The sequence below is a fragment of the Myodes glareolus genome, chromosome 3 (assembly GCF_982192425.1).
Source record: "Myodes glareolus chromosome 3, mMyoGla1.1, whole genome shotgun sequence".
Taxonomy (NCBI): Eukaryota; Metazoa; Chordata; class Mammalia; order Rodentia; family Cricetidae; genus Myodes; species Myodes glareolus.
Window position 1 is genome coordinate 4,175,741 of NC_142028.1, and position 19,114 is coordinate 4,194,854.

The following is a 19,114-nucleotide window of genomic DNA, read 5'->3' on the forward strand; positions in this document are numbered from 1 at the left end:
AATGTGAATAATTTAGCTTGCTAATACATAGTCCACCCTGCTTTTTATTTCTTTTGAATTTTAGAAATATTGGCTCTCACTTCACGGATGCTAATTTTTGTGTCTGAACTGTTTTAAGTTCTCAAGGCCTTGAGCACTGTCTCCAGCCAGTGGAAGGAAAGTGAGGGAGTGGGAAAGAGGGTCAGACCAAGCTTTCTTTTTATGGAGAGACATGTGACTTCCATCCTTTCTTGGCTGGAGCAGTCTTACTAGGTTCTGATCCAAAGATATCTGAAAAGATCCCTCCCTGAGGGGACTCCAGATCAGTTGGTAGCTATGTGACCTCAGCAGAAGTTCCCACCCAGAGCAAGAAGATTCCTTGGCAGAAGAGTGTAATCAGCCTCTCGGGGACTAAAACGTGTTTAGTCTTCTAGATTGACATTGTATTTACTCTTGCAGTGTTGGGGTCTACTTACTGCACCTCTGAGTTCAAAGGTGTTGCTTTCTGCTATATTTATTTAGACGCCTTCAGCTGCAAAAGCCCTTGGTCCTTAGATACAACACAGACATTCCATTGCGAGGAAGAGTTCAGAGTTCATTTGGGCTGTGACGAGCTTGAAGTGCCCGAAGTCCAAGTTTAACCCTTTGATTTTCCAGGCTGTACCCACGCCACGCAAGTGCGCTGAACAACCTTGGGACACTGACAAAGGACACGGCCGAAGCGAAGCTGTACTACCAGAGGGCGCTGCAGCTGCACCCACAGCACAACCGCGCCCTTTTCAACCTGGGCAATCTCCTGAAGTAAGTGGTCGGCTTCTGCTGGCTCGGCGGCCCGGAGAACTCCTTGTTCCGTTGTGCTCCTGATGCCTGCTCCTCGCCATAAATAGGTTTCACACCTTTGTCACAGTTAATTCTGTTTCTTATTAGTTAGAAGCGGTATTTCTCAGGGTCTCTCTGGCATCGATCCAGAGATTGTCAGTCACAGGGAACTGGAAGGTTACATAGCCAAGAAAACTTAGCAGGTGCTGTGCTCCAAAGGCTTTTCCTGTGCTTCTGATCTCTTGTGAGTCTTTATGAAGGACTCCACGGGGTACAGCCATGCCAAGACTAACGTTCCATAATATACTTCCAAGAAAGCAGTGTTCTCTGAGGGTAAAGCAAAGGGCCTCCTGGCCAGGATTCATGCTCAGCTTGGATTAAGGTTTAAAAAAAAAAACCCAAACAAACAAGCAAACAAATAACAAAAACAACAAAAGCCAGGCTTGTTTGGAGTTAGAATAATTCTCAGGAAGGACAAGAAAAATGGCTCAGTGGTTAAGAGCAAGTAATGCTCTCACCGAGGACTGAAGTTCAGATCCCTGCACCCACTTTGGGCAGCTCGTAGCTGCCAGTAACCCCAGGTCCAGAGAATCTGATGCCCTCTCCTGGATTCCACAGGTACCCACACATGTGAAAATACTCATACAGATATGTGCACGTAAATAAAAATAAATCTTAAAAAACGAAAATTTAAAGGCATGAGAAGGGTGAATTCGAGTTGCCGCGACAGCTGGCTAGCTGCAGCCCGCTCTCCACGCCACCTCTGTGGACACTGTGTCTTCGCGAGAAGTTGTGAGGACTCAGGTTTGAAAGCACTGTGTGCTTTGTTTATGGCTCAGATGAGGGGGTAGGGAATCCCACAGATATCTCCTTAGATAGATGGCTTCTCTAGCGCTAGGTTCAGAGATCTTGTCAATGAGTTGGGTTTTGTTTTTTCCTAAGAGGCCGAGCTGAGTTGCCGGCTGCAGAGTGAAACAGTTTGTCAGGAATGCTGTCTCTAGTTCTTTTCTCAGACAGTACAGCACAGCTCTATGACAAGGATTCTGTCCTGTTTCCTCCTCCTGCGGACCAAGCTGAGGATGTTAATCCCAGTCCTTCTTCCATCCAGTCTGTCTGATTATATCTGAGTTAACACTACAGGAAAGAACGCTTTAGAACGTGGTAATGGCTGCTTTCCAGTGAGAGGGGCTACTGACTTAGGGCTTTACATCTGTATAAGACTGGAGGTTTCTGGGGGCCTTTCCTGTCCCGTGGGGCTCTTCCAGTGAGACTTCAATGTGAGTGGGGAAGAGGAAATGGGATTCTACGTACCTTGCACGGAGAAGCAGCCGTGTCTCCGTGTGAGTCTCAGAATCCGGTGGGTGAAATCATGTTAATAGCTAACATTTGTGTAGTACTTTCTGACTGACAAGTTATAAATATACAGTATACTTGTAATGTATGTGTGCGTGCATATAGCTGTTCTCTGTAATTCTTAAAGCGACCTGTGCTGAGAGGTGTCGCCATCTTCATCCCCTCTCGCGGGTAAGGAACCCAAGGCTCCTCCAAGAGCTATGTGACCCTGACCTAGGCTTGTGGCTGACCCAGGACTGAAGTCTGCCTTTTATTTATTCTAAATAGTACCCCAGCCCCAGATTAATAATATCAAGCTGTGGAAGAGCTTGCCGTGGCTTGTGGAGCCTTCCTAATCGGCCTTCTGCAGCAAGCAGCTCTGTTTGTTTTCATTACACAGAGGTTGCGTGCTAAGTGGCAGAGGAAGGGGAAGCAGAAAGCCACAGGGCTACTCTGCGTTTAGACGGCTGGGAGCTAACCTCTGCTTCCCCATAGACTTCTGGGCCAGCAGTAATGAGCAGAAATCAAGAAAAGAGTAAGAATATTGCAAACATGGGTGAAGTGCCTGGATCTACTGTTTCTTCATCCATACCCTAGTTCTCCCTTGAGTCAGGTTTTGAGTTATTGCAGTTGGCTTTCTAAAGCCATGCCTCTTTCTGTCGTGTAGAACTCAGTGCTCACTCTTTGCGTATGAGCAGCTCAGGTCTGACCATTCCTAAGAGGCAGCCGCCACTCACCACTTGGAGTTAATAAACAAGCGCACTAAAGTTTGCACCAGAGAAACCTCTGTACTTTTAACTCAGCCCTGATCACTGCCTCCCAGTGGCCCACGTGGGAAGTGCCAGCCAGCTGTGAAATGGCCACCAGCTGCTGTGTGAAAGCTGCCTATGCAAATCAGGAAGTCATATTTTAACACATAAAAATGAACTTTAATCATATATTTAATTAAATCCTAATACGTCTAAATTATTATTATAGTACATGATTAATATTTTACAATGGTTTAAATTTTTAGCACAAAGTATTGAAGATATGAATGAGATGACTTGCGTTCTTACACTTAATCTGTGAAATCTAATACATATTTGACACTCACAGCTCATCTCTGAGCAGCTATACTTCAAATATGCAATAACCACACATAGAGATGATTTCTCTCTTGGCCCCCACTGCCTTTTCTAATAACCTTGACTTTGAAGGAAATTCAGGTCCTTTGTCCGGGCCTAGAAGTCTAAAAATGAGAAGTTTCTCTGTCAGAGAATGCTATCCAGCTCACTGATATCAACTCAAGTTGCTCAGATTCTTGGAATTCTATGGCCCCTGCTTCAGCAGTAGCGTCTAAGGGTTCCCACCTGTCTGCGGTCTCATTGGAGCCGTTTCCCGAGCCGTTTGAAGTCTCCATTGTGAGTCTGCACAACACATTTTGGTGGGAAGACTGAGAAGCGATCTTAGCGATCAATGACAGCTTTTCTTGGGACTTCAAATATCAAAAAGGGAAAATGAAAACAGACAAGAAAGAAGCAAGGAACGCTTGTGATTTTTATGGGCAAAGGTTGCAGAAGCCCCCAGTTGTCAAGAGGGCACAAGGGTGTTTAAAATCAGGGTATGGGGAACATTTATGTGAATGCACGATTACAGCAGATGGTGGTGTTTGTCACTAAAATGAAAAATGAAGACATGTAAGGGCTCACGTCGTGCCCCTGCCCATCGCGACAACTTCCATCCCGTTAGAGGATACGGTGTCCAAACTGTTTCTGTGACTGATGGTGAAAACAATGGCAGAGCGTACTAGAATGCCCAGCAACGGGCCTTGTGATAAACCGAGCAGTGGTGTGTTTTATCTTCTTTAACCAGCTCCTTCAAAATGAAGACCTGCTAAAGGCCGTGAAGAAGTAGACACATTATTTTATTATTATTTATTATTTTACAGTGTTTTGGGGCACCCTTCCTCATGCATCCTCATTGGCCACACAGTGTTTGCACGGAAGGACATCTGTACCCACGAGATGGTAGATCTACTTCTCAGCTTGGTTTTCTTTGGGGATGGAGTTTCACTCTGTAGCTCAGGGCCTTGAACTCATGGCAGTCCTCCTGCCTCAGCCTCCTGGGTGCTGGGATTTCAGCCATAAACCTTCACCTTTTCAGCACAAAGCTCCAGTTTAGGCGGTAAAGGTGCATTTTCCCTGGCTGTTGCCACATCGGGAGCATGCCAGCCATGAACAGACATGTTCTGGCTCTAACTCTCAGCCAGAAACCTTCCACACACCGCCATCATTGCCTGTCTGTAGTTCGGTGACTCCTGGGTTTATTTATCTCTATGTAGCCTTGATCCGTTGTGTCTTTCCCTACCTCATCTCAGCCTAACTCATGCCGGCCTTTCTGCAGTAATTCTCCTGCTTCCAACCCAGCTCTGCATCCTGTGATGCCATTCGCATCTTCAACTACTCTCGTCCAACATCCCCGTCTCCAGCACCGGGCAGTACTTTTCCCGCTCCAAACCTCTGCTGCCCTCCTTAGCGAATGTCAGTAACCACCAGCTTCCTCGATTTCGTTCATCCATCTCCGCTGCGCTTGGGTGCTTCCCACCACGGCTGCTGGAACACTGACTTCCTAGGCGTGCAAACGTCTTCTTTCTCTAGTTCCTGGATTCTGACCTCCGACCTTTGATCTCTTACCGTGGCTCGCTCACGCTATCTTTCTCACGTGGCTTTCTCCCGCTGTCTTCCCTCATCCTGACCTTCATGAGTCTCCATCTTGGAGCCCTTCTCCGTGTCGGGTACCTTCCAGGCCTTTCTGTTACCAGACCTTCTGCAATGAGCACAGGTCTCCGCTTCTCCCACCTTACCGCTAGCCTGCTCACGCCTTGGTCAGATCCCCTCTGTTCAGTCCGTCATATGACATTGTTTTGCTCCTGTATCCAATATCTGGTCTCCTTCATCCTCTCTCGTGTGCACTTTGCGTTGGCACAGAGTCCAAATGTCTCAGCATCCAGGATTTCCTGTCCCTCACACTCATTTCCACTCTCCTGTCCTCGGTAAACCCAGCTAATACTGACCAGTGGTCAGTATGCGAAAGACACCTGCCGGACTACATTGACTGAGACCCTCAGCAAGGCTTAAAGTTAAATCTATTGGAGGATTGGTCACTCCCCTGGGGTTGAAGGCTGCTTGGCCTGATGTGACCTGGCAACGTCCCTGCCTTTCCTGCCTCCAGAGAAGGAGCTGCCAGAACAGCCCGCAGCCTTGTCTAGCCCAGTGCACCTGTAACTGCCTGTCAGTCTCCGCTAGCAACAGGGACTGCTGGGCTTGCGGGGACACGGTGGCGGCAGATATGGGGGGGAGTGTGATGCACCTACGGGGGTGGGCACAAAACTATTCTAGCTCAGTAAAAATGTCCAGTTTCCCCTATTCTCACAGTCAGTGTCTGTCCAACAGATTTCTCTGGGAAATGAGAACATGTGCTGCTATCCCATAACTGAGAACGATCGGATCATTACAGTACTTCTGCGAGCATTTCCCCCACAACTGTACTCACACCATGATGCCAGGGTCTTAGAGCCTTCATGGAGTTCTCTGACTGTGATAAACACGGTCCAGGCCAGGGCAGAGTTCCACAGGAGGCAGTCTCTGTTTCCATTCTCTGGAAGGATTGTCATCCACTTTCCCTGCACAGATATCTCTAAGAAAAGATAAAGCACCAAGCCCATCTGGGTTGCAGTATGAAAAATTTCCACCCTAGCCCAGAATGGAGTATCATAAAGGTATATTTATTGGTGGTTAAACTCACAGAATTAATTAGGGGATAAACTCACAGAAAGAGTAGCAATCCACAGTCCTCTGTGTGCACAGGGAGCTGGAACCAAATCCAGCAGCCAAGGGGCCCCCATGTACGCTTTCTGTCTACATGTACAGTGCATGAGACCACACCCAACGTGGGTCAGTATCTTAAAGGCTGTTGGCTGAAGGAGTTCCCACAGCACAACTGCCTTGTCAAGTACAAGACTCCAGCTGTCAATCTCCTCTCTGTGCCTTTGAGGCTGAGCTGTCCTAAGCCCCCCAGGGCAGACCCTGAGGGAGGTGGCTTAAGGCAGGAATGGTCCAGTTAAAGTCTAAAGGTAACATGCCAGGCACTGGGAACTTCTTTTGCAGACACTGTCACACTTTAGGCTACCAACACTTCAACCTTTATATTGAGGCAGTCCAGCAGACTATGGCTTTGGCACAATTTGAATGTTGGAAGGATCAGAATGCTTTCAAGGTTAAAAATGCTCTCGTACACCAGAAAGAGGAGCAAGAAGGGCACACACAGGCATGTGTGTGTGTGAAATGTGTTCTCACATCAGTTGATGGCCTGCAGGTTCAATCCTGGGCAGCACTTAGGAAGGTAAAGCTTGATTGAGGGATGCCTCTCCTTCTAAGGAACTCATTGTCAGTTCTGCCAGCTTCCTTCTTCCCCTGCGTTCCACAGAATCCCGTCTCTCCCGCCTGCTGCTGGAGAGCACATGGGTTTTCTGCCCTCACTCTTCCTCCAATTGGCAGACATGATGGTTGATTTGCTTCTTTCTTATGACTCTGTCTGCTGGGAGCAGCAGGGGTGCCACCCCCACAAATCTCCTGTCCAAACGGAGAACTGACCGGGGCAGGATCATGTGCCAGTAAACCGCAGAGAGGACTTGGACATCCTGTGGCATCAGACCATGTTCTTTCTACTACCATCTCTGCTTATCATGTCGCTGCAGGAAAACAGTTTAGCTTCGTGTGGATTCAACTACTTGTGTGTAAAGTAGAAATAATTCTGGAAACTGTGTTTTTCTTAAGTGCTAGAGGTAATGCATTTAAGTACTTAATATAGGGCCCAGCATCCAATAAAGATGAACTACTTATTAGATGTTACTGTAACCTAGGAGCATAGTGTCTCATATCCAATCTGAAGCTCAGCTTCTTGGCATAACATTAATAAGGGATGAGAGACAGGCGGCCATACTCTACCCAATGCACTGGTTAAATAGCTTAAGATGACAGCCAGCTGCTGGGAGACCCGAATCTCTTCCCTTAAGTAGAAGATAGAGCCTCTCATTGCCCTGGCACTTGTCACGGAGGTTAGGCTAGCTGGCCAATGAGTCACAAAGATTTCCTGAGTGCTGGGAATACAAGTTTGCTATCAATCACACCTGCCTGCTAGGGATCAAACCCGGGTCCTTGCGTCTGTCCAGTAGGATCTTTACCATGGGGCCATCTCCCCAGCCCAGCAGTGTGTTTGAAAGATCAGAGGTTTCCAATTTCACTGTCATTTAATGGGAATGTGCCTTCTGGGTGTCTGTGTGTGGAGTTTATAACTGCAACCAGGAGTCCTCCCCATCCTGTGTGGAAGCAGAGTCCTAGAAAGCCCATCTCCTGAGATGGCTGTGGTCTGAATTTCACACAGCAGTTCTTCCGAAGAGCTGGTAATGTCTCCTGTCATAAGAGTAGAAATAAAAATCTTCTTTGTTTGTGGGAAACATCACTTTTGACGCAGCAACGGCGAAGCGCAACGATACATTGTCAAGCTCAGTGACGCAGAGGACTTCCTGTCGGTGCCGCCACCCTTCACTCCAAGCTCAGGCTGGAGCTTCCTTTCTTTTCATTCTTTCTCTCCCTCTTTCACAAACCTATCCAGTCTAGTTTATATTAATCAACTACTGCTATGGGAGGGGCTGCCCGGACTGTGGTCCTACATCTAGTGTCTTACCACTGAAGAATGCTGACTGTCCCTTTCCCAGGAACATTCAAATACCAATAGCTCCTCACGAGGGGTGAGACTTTGCACCCACTCCCCCTGCCACCACAAACCCGTGCTGGGGTTTTTGTCTGGTTTGAACTTGCACAGGTCTTAGGCATACTGACACAATCATTGTGAGTTCATGTATGCATCTAAACTATCGTGTTTGGAAAACACCCTTCCCATAGAATAACTCTCTTGTACACTGTAAAGATTTGTCACGCGTATTGGTTTAATAAGACGCTCATTGACCAGTAGCCAGGCAGGAAGTATAGACGGGGCAACCAGATTAAGAGAATTCTGGGAAGAGGAAAGGAAGAGACACAGTCACCAGCCAGATGCAGAGGAAGCAAGATGAGAATGCCTTACTGAGAAAAGATACCTAGCCCTGTGGCTAAACGTAGACAAGAATTATGGGTTAATAAAACTGTATGAGCTAGTTAATAATAAGCCTGAGCTAATAGAAAAACAGTTTATAGTTAATAGAAGCTGCTGTGTGTTTCTTTGGGACTGAGTGACTGTGGGGCCAGACGGGTCAGGAACTTCTGTATATACCCTTTCCTTAAACTCCTCCACCACACTTTGGCTCTCACATTCTTTTCACCACTAAGGGGGAGAGTGTGATATAGATATCCCATTTATGGTTGAGTACTCTGAAGTCTCTTGTTCTCTATACATTGACCAGTTATGGGTCTCTGTGTTAATGTCCACTGTGGTAGTTTGAAAGAAAATGGCCCCCAAAGGGAGTGGCACATTAGGAAGTGCAGCCTTGTTGGAGGTAATGTGTCACTGTGGAGGCAAGCTTTGAGGTCTCATCTGCTCAAGCTACACCCAATGAGACAGACTACTTCCTGTTGCCTGTGGGTCAGGACGTAAGAGTCTCAGCTCTTTCTATAGCACCATGTCTGCCTACCATGACGATAATGAGCTAAACCTCTGAACCATAAGCAAGCCGCAATTGTTTTCCTTTATAAGAGCTGCCGTGGTCATGGTGTCTCTTCACAGCAATAACAGCCCTAACTAAGACAGTCATCTACTGCTGAGGAACTCCTCTGCTGCTTGCACATCACCCATCCCCAGTTCTGTATCTGCTACTGGTGCTCTCCAAGTTCATCCCTTGCATCAATTCTTATTCAGAACAGTCAGCTACTTCTGTTGAGATGAATGTGGAACCGTTGACAGAAATCCAGAAACTTTTGTAAAACAGCAAACTTAACATATCTCTGATTACTGTAAGAAAAATGTGGTGAATCCTTAATGCCTTTGCTGAATGCCTATCACAGAGATGGAACCAGGAAAGTGAGCCTCTGGGAAGGTTTTCACAGAGGAAAGTACAACCGGGGGGCAGTTCCCTGAAACCACAAATGCTGAGCTGCAAAATCTTCACATTCTGAGCAAAGTCTAACTTTTACTTGATATTTTTGTTATTTAATCCATTCCGAGGGTATTGCTGATTTCAGGAACCCTTTATGAGGAACTTTAACTTTCATAAATTCCTGGGGCTGGGGTGATTTCAGAGAGCTGAGTCCTGCTGCAGAGTTGTGCAAGGTGAACATTTATGTTGGATGCTTAACCAACATCGATAGCACGGTGCTAAGCAAGGTCCGCGTGATTCACGGTTGAGGGCAGTCTAGTCTAGTAGAGCTCCTGTAGAGAAAGCTACCTCCAAAGTGGCGGTGTCTCATTGTCATTCCTTCTCTTCATCCACCACTGGGGATGGCTTTGAGGCCATTGGACTGGGATTAAGAACAACAAAAAGATTAGTAAGGTTATCTTAGACTTAGTGTTCAGTTGCTGGAAAGAGGAATGATGACCTCAGCAGCTCTTATAAAGGGGAATGCTTGGCCGGGGCTGGCCTCTAGAGCAGAGGTTTCGTCCATTGTCATCATAGTGGGAAGCATGGTGGTGTGCAGACAGATGTGGTGCAGGAGAGTAGCTGGGACTTCACATCCGAATCAGCAGGCAGAATGAAGAAAGACAGACACAGAGCCTAGCTTGAGTACTTGAAACCCCAAAGCCCACCCCTGTGACTCACTTCCTCTAACAAGGCCATGCCTCCTAATAGTCGCACTCCCTGATGACCAAGCATTCATATCTGTGTGCCTATGGAGCCATTCTTGTTCAAACCACCACAAAGATTCAAAGTCCACTCACATGGGAGCTTAAATTTTAGCAACGGTCACAGAGCACACACCCTGGGTGTTAGGATCATCGTGGGTGCTTTTCCTCATAGGATTTACTGAATTATTGTTTCCCAGAATTCCCTGGGAGAAGCCCTGACATCTGTATTTGCAGTGTGTCACTCAGATGGACATTAATGGAGTCCCAAGGACCTGCATTAACAGGCTGTGTTAAGTGGTAGTTAATCTCTCTGAGTTCGTTTATGAAAGGTCTAAGTTTCCATTCTAGCTGACATGAGTTATTACACATGAAAGCCACTAGCCCATTATTATAAAATTATTGCAGCTTTCCCCTCTCTGCTGATTTTGAAGAATTTCCAGCTAAATAATATCCTGTAGGGACTAATTTTCTGCCTTGCTTTGGTAAGTTCATATCTTCCCTTCGATTCAAGCAGCCTTTCTAAATCTGGAACTGTAACCATTAAATCAGTGGTCAAATTACTAGGGTTAAAAGAATTCATTTTCGCTTAAAAGAATGTGTACAAATGGAACAGTGACTTTTAGTGTACTTGTGAAGAGCATAAGTGTGGGAAGCCTCACAGGCTCTGTAGAGTGGTATAGAGCCGTCATGAACTCTTGTTGACCAAGAGAGCGCCAAGAGCGTGGCATCAATGTGTTGTGTGTGCATGCAGGAGAGCCAACTGGGAGTCAATTAGATCACAGTGAGGAAAGGAGGAGCACAGGGTCTGCCTTTGCTAGTTAATTACCTTGATAAAAATTAGAGTCACTCCAGGGAAGGGCATGTTGTGGGGCATTTTCTTGATTATTGATGGATGCGGGAGGGCTGGAACATGGCTACTTTATTCAAATACATTCTCACCAGCTTTTTGTTTTGTGGTTTCCTCCACTGTCTACGCTTGATTGTCCTGGAACTTGCTCTGTAGGTCAGACCGGCCTCAAATGCAGAGATGGAGCTGCCTCTGCCTTCTCTGAGTGCTGGGATTAACAGCATGCCCCACCAAGGTTTACTTTAATTTCTTTTCACAATTCCTTTTTACCATTTAGCATCAGGCTTTTCCTTAAACTTTTTCCTGGTTCTTCTCTTTCTCCTCAAACTATACATTTTGTATTTTTGCTTTCTCAGTCTGTTCCTCTTCATTATAGATCTGCGTAAGCATGGCCTCCAATAACCAAGCAACACAACCAATGCTAGGCTGTCTAGAAATCTTCTCTGCCAAAGCTGTTAATCCATAACTTTTCAATTTAGCCTTAGACAGACTTTTTTTTAACAAGAGCAGAAAGCAGCTACATCCTTTGACAAAATATCACAAGAGCAGTCTCTAGGTCACACACTAATATTCTCCTCTTCTGAAATCTCTTGAGCCAGGCTCCCACAGTCCAAATCAGCCTCAGTGCCACTGCCTTCCGTTCTCCTACTGGTTTAAAGCATTCAGCTGCTTCCCTAATCCAAAGTCCCAAACTCCACGTCCCTCTAAATGAAAGCTCAATTAGGCCCATCACAGCAATACTCCACTTCTGGTACCAACTTCTATCTGAGTTAGGGCTTCCTTTTCTTCTTTCTGTTTTTTTGAGACAGGGTTTCTCTGTGTAACAGCCCTAGCTGTCCTGAAACTCACTTTGTAGACCAGGATGGCCTTGAACTGCCTCTGCTTCCTGAGTACTGGGATTCAAGGTGTGTACCACCATGCCTGGCTTTAGTTAGGTTTTCTGTTTGATGTAAAGAGACACCGAAACTCTTATAAGGAGTTTAATTGGTGTTGGCTCACCAGTTCAGAGATTTAGTCCATTATCATCATAGCGGGTCATTGTCAGCATGGTGGTGTGTGGGCAGACATGGCGCTGGAGAAGAATCTGAGAGTTCTACATCTGGATCAGAAGGCAGCAGGAAGAGAGAGACATTGGGCCTGGCTTGAGCATTTGAAACCCCAAATCCCACCCCACCCCCCAGTGACACACTTCTTCCAACAAGCCATACCTACTCCAACAAGGCCACATATCAAATAATGCCACTCTTTATGAGCCTGTGGGGACCTTTATCATTGAAACCATCACATCTACCAAACTGAATTCTTAACTCCAAAGACTTTGGAAACTGTGATTTTTTTACTCCCGAGTCTATGATAGGAGCCTGCCTTCGGGAGAAACTGACTGGTATCAAACTGCTTCTGTCACTGGAACATGCAAACTACATTCTACAGGGGTCCTGTGGTGGGGAGGGGAGAAGGCTGGCGTAAGGCACGAATGACCGTGACCCTCAGCTGCCCTTGAGAACGCATGACAGAGGTAGCTGAGGTCTCAGTGCCCACACAGATCACCTGGGAGTCCCTATATTTGCCACGAGCTGCCAGGCAACTTTCACGCTCATGCATGACTCATGCTCTGAACAGCAAGCTCTTAGGGGTGGGGGCAGACTCCTGAGAGGTTAAAAGAAGCAGCTGTGAGTGGGCATGGTGGCTCATACTTGCAAATCCCAGTGCTCAGGAGGCTGAAGTAGGAAGTTTAAGTAGCTACACAGTGATCCAGAAATAAAGTCATAAAAATGTGCTTGCAGAATAATCCAGCATTCACTGGATTTTCACTATGTGCAGGCCATTGGGCTGGCCTCTGGGAGTAAAAACAAACAAAAAATCCAAAAAGACAAATAAGATCCAAGACAAACGCTGCAGAGAGCACACACTCGGAGTGTTAGGATCCTGGAGAGCACACACTCGGAGTGTTAGGATCCTGGAGAGCGCACACTCGGAGTGTTAGGATCCTGGTATCATATTTTAAACTGGTCCTATGTGGGATTTCAAGCCTGGCCTAGCATACAGAGTTAGGTCTTATCCCAAAGAAGATGAAGTGTTTGGAAAAGGATGTCAGCATGATTAGAGCCATTTGGCCCTCCTGCACGTGAGTTCTTCTATTAGAAAAGTGAGCACCATATCTATCATAGTGGGGCTGCTGGGAGAACTGAATTCGTAATGCTATGAGAATTCATGAGCGTGCCCAGTACACAGTTATCACTGAGTTGAGTTGTGGAAACACACACACCATACTCTGTGTTGGTCCCCGATGGGAAAAGGTGCACCCCAGGACTCAGCCTTGATCCTGGAGGCCATAGACTGTCTGTGGTTCCAGAGATTCCGTCCTTCATACGACATTGGATTTATTACATTCATAGTATCTGGCATATAAGGTCAGTGTCTGTGGAAGTTGTTTCAGTAGCAAAGTTATTACTGCTGACGAGTGAATGTTTTGGGTTCAAAGACAGAGAGATCCATGGACCAAACCAACATGAGAGGGGTCTTCCACCCAAGGACAGGACTTGGAGACTGCCAGACCTGAAAAAGACTGAATAGCAAAAGCAGAGTTTGGAGTGAGGACACAGCAGCACATTGACAACCCTTTTCCAGTCAGTGGTCACAGCGTTTTCTAATTTCATAAATCGTATGTGACTTTTTCTTCCTTGGATATAAACCATAGATGGACGTTTTGGCCTAGCTTGTCCTGGGCCGGTAGCCGACATTAAGAATTCAGCTTGTAGCTCACGGACTCTGGACTGACAGCAAGAGAGACTGCACAGGACCAGCCTAGGCCTTCTGCATGTGGGTCATAGGGGTGTAGCTTGGTTTGTTGTGGTAGTGCCTGAGCTGGCTTATGGGAACCTACTCTTCCCCATGTTGGGATGCCTTGCCCAGCTTGATGAAGGAGGAGGAGCTTGGTCCTTTTCAACTTTGATATGCCATGCTTTATTGACTCCTATGGGAGACCTGCCCCTTTCTGAATGGAGGTGGAATGGATGGGGCCAGGGTAGGTGGGAGATGGGGAGAGGGAACTGGAGGAAAGGAGGGAGGGGAAACTGGTTGGCATGTAAAATAAATGAAAAAAATTTAATTAGAAAAATCTCAAAGATTCTTTTTTTTTTTAATTTTTGAGACAGGGTTTCTCTGTAGTTTTTGGTGCCTGTACTGGAACTAGCTCTTGTAGCCCAAACTGGCCTCAAACTCACAGAGATCCGCCTGCCTGTGCCTCCCAAGTGCTGGGATTAAAGGCATGCGCCACCACCGCCTGGCCAATAATAAAGATTCTATGCTAAGATCCTCAAAAAAAAAAAAAAAAAGAATTCAGCTTGTGAAACTCAGTAGTTAAATAAAGTAGTTGCTCTTACAGAGGATCTGAGTCCCCAGCACCCATGTTAGATGGCTCGTAACACCTGTAATAACATCTGTGGGACATCCAGTGCCCTCTTCTGGGCTTTGTAGGTAACTGCACATGGGGTCTACACACAGACACACATTTATAAGCATAAAAAATTCTTTACAAAGGATTTCAGATGGTGGTGCTGTTAGAAATGGCACGGACCATCTTCACATTCTACCCAGTTCCAAGCCGACAGGTGACATCCCCAGGTGCTGACCTGAGGTCAGTGTTTCTTGTTAACAGACACCCAAACCCTTCAGTAGAACTCCCCACACCGCAGAGCAAGTGTGCTCATTCCTTCCTCTTCCTGTCACTCAGGCCGAATCCCTGACAAACAAGAATGTAAGAGAGGAAGAGATTCTTTAGGCTCCTAGTTGTAACAGGTCTATAGCCCATCTTGGTGGGGGAGGGCGCAGCCTTCGGAATGTGAGGTGGCATTGTGTTCACGGTCAAGGAGCAGTAAAATAGTTAGGAAAACCTCAAGGCCTGCCCCCAGTGATCTACATTCCCCACTCCCATCCTCCAAGTTAGGCTCTAAGACCCAAATGTTCATAACCTTCCATAACAGCGTCTGCCACCAGCTGGGGACCAAGTGTTGTTGAGAGGCATGAGCCAGCAGAGGCATACCACATCCAAACCACATCAGCAGGGAGCCGGAGTCTTCGCATTGCCTTCTAGTGAGAATTCAGACACCAGAGGACACTGTTAGACCTCAGCACAGTCTGGCATAACACGTACGCACCGATCCAGCCAAATTCAGAGCTAGCCACCTAGTCTTGGCTAAAAGAAATGAAAATCTGAAGCCTAAGCAAAGGACCGGAGAGAGCGCTAATGGGAGCTGTTCTCCCTGTCGCCTGCAGGTCCCAGGAGAAGACAGAAGAAGCCATCCTGCTGCTGAAGGAGTCCATCAAGTATGGTCCGGATTTCGCCGATGCCTACTCCAGCCTGGCTTCCCTCCTGGCTGAGCAGGTAACTGTTCCCATTTAACTTCACAAGCGTTTCTCCAATTGGTACTGTCAAGCGCATCTGCCAATATCACCACAGATTTTTATCGAAATAGCATAACCAACAATCAGTAGCTCCAGTCAAAGAGTGGCTCTTACGTCCGTCTCATGCTCGGTCGACTCCAGAAGCCGAGCTTTCTCTCGGCGTAGGGATCAGACTGAGCTCCCCGGTAGCAGTCACCTGGCCTACATAAAAGAAATGACTTGATCCCACACATCAGTTACTAAGGGTACAATTTGCATTTTAAACATTTCAAAAGTTCCAGCAAGCACCAAAATTAGAATAGTCTATGAATATTCAAGTGGCAAAAATTATAAACTTGGTTTCTGCGCTGTAATACAGCCGTTCCCTTCCTCAGACACAGAAGGAATCTGTGGCTCTGTGGGTCCCAGATATAAAATGACATTAGAGGTGGATAACTCTTGTGTACATTTTTTAATTATTCAACTTAGTACAGTATACACTAGCTATGCAAATAGCTCTTACACCATGTTGGTAAGGAGCCAAAGACAAGAAACCCCAGTACAGACACGATATTTTCTGAGTGTGTGCGTGCGCGCGTGCCCGGTTCAGAAGCGGCGATCCAGTGCCTTCCTATGTTGCCCTCTACCTTATTCCTTTAAGACAGGGTCTCTCGCTGCACCTGAAGTTTTCTCTTTTGGCTACGCTGGCTGGCCAGTGTACTCTGAGGATCTACCTGTTTTTACCGGAATCACTGGGGTTATAGACACTTGTGTCCATGTGTGCACTAGGGATTTACACTTAGGTCCCTGAGCTTATACAGCTAATTCTCTTACCCAGGAAGCCTTCTCCCTGTCCCTCTTCTGGGTGTTTGATCTCAGGTTTGTTGACTCTGCAGATAGAAGGGGTCCCTGTGTTCTCATCAGCACTGCCAGGCTGTAGACAGAAAGCCAGAGGGGCATATGACATACGCGTTCAGTCCTGGACAGCTTTCAGCTTTCATCAGTGAAGACACTGGAGGGTTTTCTAGAGAAAAGATTGCCTGCATCCCTCAGCATCGTGTCTTCTCACTTCACCCTGGCTCTTTCGTCTTTTAGAAACACACACCTTGCCTCTGCCTGTGACTGGCATGCCAAGCCCCCTCCCTGCGCTCAAACACCACGTCTCCAGCACAGATCCATTTCTACCCTCCTGCCATGCCGATTTCTGCCCACACAGTACCTCGAGGTCTTCTGTGATGACCCTCTGCCTACTCTCTGTCTTCCATCACCTTGTCCTGTATTTTCCACTCCTTCCAATGTTATATCATGTAACATACACAGCTTTATGCGTTAGTGGTCTCTCGCCCACCTCCAGAATATTCGACTCTGTAAGGACAATTATTCTGTCTATTACGGTTTTCTCACAGCTGCCAGGCTGCACACGGTCGGTAGATTCCAGATTGGTGAGTAAATAAATAGACTTGGAGAGTGTGCAGTGCCCACGCCAGAGCCTGTTCTGGGCTCGGGGTCACACTGCTTTCGCTGAATCATGCTTCGGTGGGATGATCCGCCCTGCGCTGAGGACTAGCCTGAGAAGCAGTCTTGGGGCACTCTTCGTAGTGACCCCAGATTGTCCGCCACGAGGCTGTGGCCATCATCCCTTGTTCCATTCAGTGTGTCTATAGGAGGCCCTGGGGGTGAGAGAGCCATGTTTCAGTGTTGGAAGGCCTATATACGTTTCTCCTAAATTACATTTAGTTTTTATTTTCTCTTTAATCCAGTGCATGCAGATTTTCTGTTTTCTGGAAAGGTCAATTGTGCCTCCACTTCCGTTTATCCACATTGACAGCCATCTGGACGGTGTTAGCTGCTTCTCTTCTGCGCTGTTCTTACTTCTACGTGTGTTATTTTTCTCTCAACTCACATTCCGCTCACGTTCCTGCCTTAATTTCATTACCCAGCAATGAGGTGTGAGTGGAGACTGTACTAATAGTTTTCAGCTTAGATGGCCTCTCCCAGCTCTCCAGGCAGGTAGCAGACTTTGAATTGCCCTTAAGGAAAAATACCACAGTGTTAAGTAATTTCACGTTTGCATCTGTGATAACCAAGCCTGTTGTCTTAGGAGTCCTGGTGGACTGAGACCTCTTGCTGAGTTCACGGTTCTCAGGCCCCTCCTTTCTTCCAGAACCATTCAGCTTCCAGTTCCTGCCCAAACTTTCTCCACTTTCCTAGCTGGTGGTGAGTTTTACCTTCCAGAGATCTCCGTGTCCACCCCCTTTCCTGTGGCTGTGAACAGATACCCCCAACAAATGCAGCTCAGAGAGGAGGGGGTGCTCACAGCTTGGGGGTCAGAAAGACCGTGAAAGTCGTGGACAGAAAGAGGGGCATTGTGATGAGTGGTTCTGTAGTGGGGGATATTTGACGTCTGCTTGTTCACATCTCAGTGGTCCAGGAAGCAGACAGGAAGTGGGCCCAGCTATAAACCTCAAGACTTGCTTCCAGTGTCCCACTTCCTCTACCTAGAGATACTGTCAGAGGACGGGGAGCACCAGCTGGGACCCAAATGACCTGTAAGGGAGGTTTCACCCTTGAGCCATGACATCAGAACACAGATTCATCATTTATTTCATTTCTTGGGTTAGTATCCTGGGATAAAATCTAAATCACGTGGGCCCGGGAGATGTGTGAGTGGGATAGGTACTTACTGAGGACGCGTGGAGTCTGGAGTTCAGACCCTCGGACCCTACAAAAAGTGAAGCAGGTATTATTCCTACCTGTAATTCCAACACTTGGGCCTTAGTAGGCATTCCAGCGTTTCAACTGTCCTCCTTTTCTAAACTGATGAACTCAGTTCAGTTAAAAACACTGCCTCAGAGCTGGAGCGATGGCTCAGTGGTTAAGAGCACCGGATGCTCTTTCAAAAGACCCGGGTTTCTGTTGGGTCCAGGGGGGTCGCACAGAGATGAGAACACCACCAAGTCTAATAAACCAGAAGCAAACTTTATTCCAAAAACCAGATCCTAGGAAAACCAGAAGCAAACTCAGAAATAAAAAATAAAAATAAAACACCGCGGGGCACAGAAGCTTATCAGCTAGCTGAGACCACAGCCAGAGATGGTGTTTGTTAGGCTGTGGGAAAAGGCCGGTTTCTGAACCCACTTTTTATAGTAGGGACACCAGGCATTAGCTCTGAACAAAAGAATTTTTACAACCTTGCCCTGACCCTTGGGTTGGTCAGCGGAGACCCTAAAGAAGGGAGTGAGTGCTAGTGTCAATGAGTAATTAGGCAGCCATCATGAAATATGTTTTAGGGGAGACTACAACGAAAGTCACTAATTGCGAGAAAACAGATATCTTTAGCAATTCGTCAGAAAAGGGGCTGCTTGTAACACTAGAAGGTTAATAAATTAGGATTAACTGGTTCTTGGGCTGAGAACTTAGAAGAAAAGCCTTTCACATTATTTTTAGGTAAATTTTCAGATACTGACTGCCATATTTTACAACCTCCATTATCAGAGCTCATTAATTAAACCTTTGTATTTATCCACTGTCTCCTGGTACCTCCGGGTGTAAACTGAGGTCATGCCTCTCCTCTGGTGGTGCCAGTTTCCCATAACAGAGATGGTGTCTAACCCAGAGGTCACATATCTCTGTCTCCTAAAGGTTAAACTCAGTTCACATCTACTATTTATTAAGGATGGTCAGGACACTGCTCTTAATTTGTAGAGAGACACTCTGGCCTTGTAAATAAAACAGCCAGTTGTAAAATGACCTACGCTTCCCAAGCATCTGAGAAAATAGCTCACTGTGAATGAATGCTCCTTGATCTGCTGAGAAAGCTGCTGATAGTCTGTTCTTATTCTCCTAGACTTATAACTTTATATTTCTTTATTTTTACATTTTTATTTTCTTATGCCTGGACTCTTCAGTTTCCTTCCTAGAGCCCACAGGGCAGCT

At 46.6% G+C, this 19,114-nt stretch overlaps 1 protein-coding gene across 1 annotated transcript in view; it reads left to right on the forward strand.

The window, feature by feature from the left end:
- The window catches only part of Tmtc1 (transmembrane O-mannosyltransferase targeting cadherins 1), a 204,997-nt gene that overhangs the window by 160,395 nt on the left and 25,488 nt on the right, over positions 1 to 19,114 (forward strand). Inside the window, exons 12-13 of the mRNA XM_087903940.1 lie at positions 637 to 780; positions 15,071 to 15,179. Coding sequence (XP_087760066.1) covers positions 637 to 780; positions 15,071 to 15,179 — 253 coding nt within the window. The remainder of the gene's footprint in view (positions 1 to 636; positions 781 to 15,070; positions 15,180 to 19,114) is intronic.